The sequence below is a fragment of the Penaeus monodon genome, chromosome 10, assembly GCF_015228065.2.
Source record: "Penaeus monodon isolate SGIC_2016 chromosome 10, NSTDA_Pmon_1, whole genome shotgun sequence".
Taxonomy (NCBI): Eukaryota; Metazoa; Arthropoda; class Malacostraca; order Decapoda; family Penaeidae; genus Penaeus; species Penaeus monodon.
The window spans coordinates 1,252,643-1,257,642 of NC_051395.1; the positions used below are offsets into that span (position 1 = coordinate 1,252,643).

Genomic DNA, 5,000 nt, shown 5'->3' on the forward strand with positions numbered 1-5,000 from the left:
TCATGAGTGCCCTGCTTCGTCCGATACAGGAAAGACATCGGGAACTGCGTTACGATGAAAGCTATGGTTTGTATCCTTCGGGAAGCATTTGACGTTTTAACGTTGCTATACTTCTTCTCAATCAGAATTCACGAGATATTTTGATTCATTTTGGACAATCTCGAAACATTACTAAGAATGTGAAGGAATGGTGAAAATGATCGAAGTACGTTTCCTTGTAGACCTTATTCGTACTCTTGGCTGTGGCCGTCCTGGCGGCAGCTCGGCCAGAAATCCTGGACTTCGAGGGCGAAGATCACCAGCACCAGCAGGAGGGAGACGCCGGGGACCACGTCGAAGGATCCTACAGGTCAGCCTGACTTTAGGAAGGATATAAAGAAGAAATAATCTCTTCAGATATTACTACTAGTTCTGAAACATATTTTGAATCACCGAGTACGAAGAGGCGGAATTAAGCTTCACATAGATAATCTATTAATCCAATCAGTCTAGAAGGGAGTAATGAATCCTGAAATCTGATACATCTAACAACAAGCCAATGTTTAATCACGGATTAAATCCCCTGCAGCTGGACGTCCCCCGAAGGCGAGGAGTTCCATGTCACGTACGTCGCCGACGAGGACGGCTACCGGGTGCTGGAGTCCAACGCCGTGCCCGTCAACCACGACGGAATGGCGGCGGACGGCAAGCAGGGAGCCTTTGGGGAGGACGAAGGAGAAGGAGGAGAGCGATAAGGACAGGGGAAGAAGGACAAAGAATTGGGTGCAAGGAGAAGGCGGGGAACGATGCCAATGGAAGAAGAAGGAGACAGAGGACGATATGACTCTATTTCTAATGTTGAGAATCTAAATCAACGCAAGTAATTGTTGGTTCACTGCTATGTACACAGCCACGTCAATAAAATATCAAACATACAGCTTCTCTTACTATTGAATAAAAAAATGTTTTATGTAGATCACAACAATCCTAATCATTATATATACAGATGTCATACATAGAACAGGTTCATTACTGAAAACGCATATTTTTCGCCGCCTTTGTACCAACGAAGATTATAACTAAAGGGAACCAGACATACTGTGGGTCACGCAGATCGACGATACCGAGGCCTCCTGTTCTTCCCTGCGACGGAAATGAAGATTAGTTGTAACCAAAGAAACACAGACAAAAAGCAAATACATAAAACAAAAAAATGGCATACAGAAGGGAGGAGAGGGCAGCTCGGGGGATGAAAAGGTGAAATGACCAAAATAATGACATAAGTTTCGTGTGAATAGGATTAGACTTAGGGATTTTTGTACAATTCCTGTATCTTTTGTTAGACAGTGCAGGACATACACACAAAAAGAAAAACGAAACTGGAACTTCATAATAATTATTTGAGAGAGAGAAAGAAAAATAAACGATGGAAGAAGTATGAAACATCTTATCAGCGCCATTAAAAAACATAGGTCATTGGCAGGACAACTTCAAGCTTCCCGATAAAGATTTTTTTAATGAATTTATGAATCGAATTTACATAAAGCAGAAAAAAAGGAAGAAAGATAAACAGAAAATAAAAGAACATTAGGGCATTAACGGCGAAATGAAATTACTTTATTAAAGACCATTGTACCCCTAATTGAATGGAAGTACCCACTCCATAGATCCAGCAATGAGTTGTTTCTAATCAGGCTTATACTATGCCGTTAATTTTCTGGACATGCGATGCCTCTTTCTCTGCCAGATGCTCGTGTTTCCAAAGGCCTCTCGCCCTCAATGAGGCTTAAGTTAGCGCTATGCCTTGATAGGGAAAAGGTGCCAAAGGGAAAGGGAACAGGAGGGAGAAAGAAAATAGAGGGTGTTTGGGAAGAGGCACACACACACACATAAACAAACACACACACAGAGGGAGAGAGAGAGAGAGAGAAAGAGAAAATGACTTTTGGAGGAGAAAAATAAGGAAAGGGATGCGTGTGTGTTTGCTTGTGTGTATGTGTAATTCTGTTCAATGCAAACATATATAAATGTGTTATATATATATATATATATATATATATATATATATATATATATATATATATATATATATATATAGATAGATAGATAGATAGATAGATAGATATAGGTATGTATATAGGTATGTGTGTGAGTGTATGTGTGTGTGTATTCAATATAAACAAGCATACATACACACACACACACATATATATCTATATCTATATCTATCTATCTATCTATCTATCTATCTATATATATATATATATATATATATATATATATATATATATATATATATATATATATATATATATAAATCTGTATATATTTATGTGTGTATATGTATATATATATATATATATATATATATATATATATATATATATATATATATATATATATATATATATATATATATAGCCAATTGGACCCAGGTAAAATTGGCTTAGTCCTACTCAGTACGTATATATGTGTGTGTAGCTGATTTGACCCAGGTCAAATTGGCTTATCCTATTCAGTCTTGGTCATATCTAGAGTCGTCGAATTTTTGCTTTATATACATATATAGAAGCCTGTTTCCACATCAACATATGTACACCTGATTCTACATCTAGCTATCTATCTATGAATATATGTGTGTTTGGCTATGTAAATGTATATGTATGTACTGAAACCAGAATAACCTCATTGAATATCGGAAACCAAAAAGGCACCAAAATACACACAAGTTCTTAGCCACGCACATCGCCTCTGTGACCTTCACCCTCTTGCTCCAAGGCCCTAGCAAACAGCAGAACGTTTTCCTCCCTTTTTTCATAGCGTGGCCTCCCTTTGACCAACGAGCCGAAGACAAAGAGGCTAGAGCGTTTCCTGTGTCTCTGCTGTGGATTCCTTTCCCTTCGTTTGCTATAAAAGACCTGCTATGAGGGAGGTGTGTGTCATAGCACTGATTTGTCTGACACTGTGAGGACCTACAGATATTTGCTTCGTGATGAAGTCTATGGTTGGTGATCTCCGAATCATTCTCTGAACGTATGAACACTTTAAATGCTCCAGCTTTTATACCGTACAGAAAAAAAATCTAAGGAAATAGGATCTTTCTACAGCTTAGAAATATCACTGGTAAATATCCGAGAAATGGTAAAAGCGATTTTTTTCCTTACAGACATTGTTCGTTGTGTTGGCCGTGGCCGTCCTGGCGGCAGCTCGGCCAGAAATCCTGGACTTCGAGGGCGAGGATCACCAGCACCAGCAGGAGGGAGACGCCGGGGACCACGTCGAAGGATCCTACAGGTCAGCAAAGACCAGGAACCCAGATCCTCATAATCGTCTGTCATTTCAAGAACGTGTTTTCGATCGTATCATTAAGGAAGAGATGTTTTCACGATGAATAACGCACTTATTTAGTTTATTGGCACAACACTATAATTCATTCTATGCCTAACATGGCTCCAGTGTTAATCCCCACTGACCCTCCTACAGCTGGACGTCCCCCGAAGGCGAGGAGTTCCATGTCACGTACGTCGCCGACGAGGACGGCTACCGGGTGCTGGAGTCCAACGCCGTGCCCGTCAACCACGACGGAATGGCGGCGGACGGCAAGCAGGGAGCCTTTGGGGAGGACGAAGGAGAAGGAGGAGAGCGATAAGAACGGAGGGGATAGAAGGAGAACGATAAGGACGTGGGAAAAAGGCGAAGGAGAAAAAAATCAGGGGAAGAGAAAGGAGGAGGTGAAAGATACATACGAAAGAAGACGAAAATGAAGACCGAGGGAAGAGAGTTTAATACAGTTATCATACCTTACTTGCGATGACTCCAAAATTATATACCTTTATGCTAATGAATTATAGATCATGTACTCTGGTTTCATTAGATTTAATAAGAATGAACCTACAGTAATAAAAATAGCATAACAAAAATGATGAATAAATCATACTGATAATAATAATAATAATAATATTGATAATAATAATAATATTAAAATGAATAAAAAAAATAAGAATAATATCAGTAATTACAAGAATTATAATAATAATGATACTACTACTACGACTACTACTACTAATAATAATAATGGCAATAATAGTAATAGTGATAATAATAATTATCATAATAATAACAATAATAATAATGAATATAATAATAATAATAATAGCAACGACAAGAACAATAAGGATAATAATAACAATGATAATAATAATATTAATCATGATAATGGTAAAGATGATAATCATAACATGATAATGATAATAATAATAAAGAAAATATTTCTTATCATTTATCCTTATTATTATATAATGATAATAATAACAACAACAGTAATAATAATGATGGTAATACCAATGATGATAATCATAATAATGATAATAATAATGATGATGATGATGATGATGATGATGATGATGATGATGATGATGATGATGATGATGATGATGATGATGATGATGATGATGATGATGATAATAATAATAATAATAGTAATAATGATAATAGCAATAATAATCAGAAGAATAATGGTAATAATTGTCATTATCATCATCACTTTTATTATTATTATTATTGCTATTATTCTTATTGTTATTGTTATTATTTCTATTATTATTATTATATTGTTAGTACTATTATAACTATACTATTAATAATGATGATAATAATAATAGTAATAATAATATAATACTCATAATAATAATAGTAACAATAGTAATAATAATAATGATAATAATAATAATAATGATATTAATAATAATAACAAAAACAATAATGAAAAATAACAACAATAATGTTAATAATAATATTAATAATAATAATAATAACATTGACATTAAATATGATAATAATAATAACCAACAATCATAATGATAATGATAATAATAAAAATAATAGTATAAATAGTAATGATGATGATGACGATGATGCTCAGGATACTAATGCTAAGAGTAATAATAGGAAAAGTAATAATGATTATAATAATAATAATAATAATAATAATAATAATAATAATAATAATAATAAGAAGAAGA

The 5,000-nt window shown here is 34.8% G+C and overlaps 1 protein-coding gene and 1 pseudogene across 1 annotated transcript; both read left to right on the forward strand.

Annotated features, from left to right (window-relative positions):
- LOC119577431 overlaps positions 1-914 on the forward strand; it is a 1,281-nt pseudogene extending 367 nt beyond the window's left edge.
- Positions 915-2,924: 2,010 nt separating this feature from the next.
- On the forward strand, positions 2,925-3,823 carry LOC119577432. The gene is made up of 3 exons (XM_037925043.1): positions 2,925-2,983; positions 3,146-3,273; positions 3,463-3,823. The coding sequence occupies exons 1-3, from the start codon at positions 2,972-2,974 to the stop codon at positions 3,626-3,628; spliced, it is 306 nt and encodes a 101-aa protein (XP_037780971.1). The 5' UTR covers positions 2,925-2,971; the 3' UTR covers positions 3,629-3,823.
- The last annotated feature ends 1,177 nt before the right edge of the window (positions 3,824-5,000 follow it).

What these genes read in the sequence shown, in the direction of transcription:
- LOC119577432 (XM_037925043.1), top strand. An exon ending in CACGTCGAAGGATCCTACAG is followed by an intron (nt 3,274 to 3,462) that starts GTCAGCAAAGAC and finishes ACCCTCCTACAG; the next exon opens with CTGGACGTCCCCCGAAGGCG.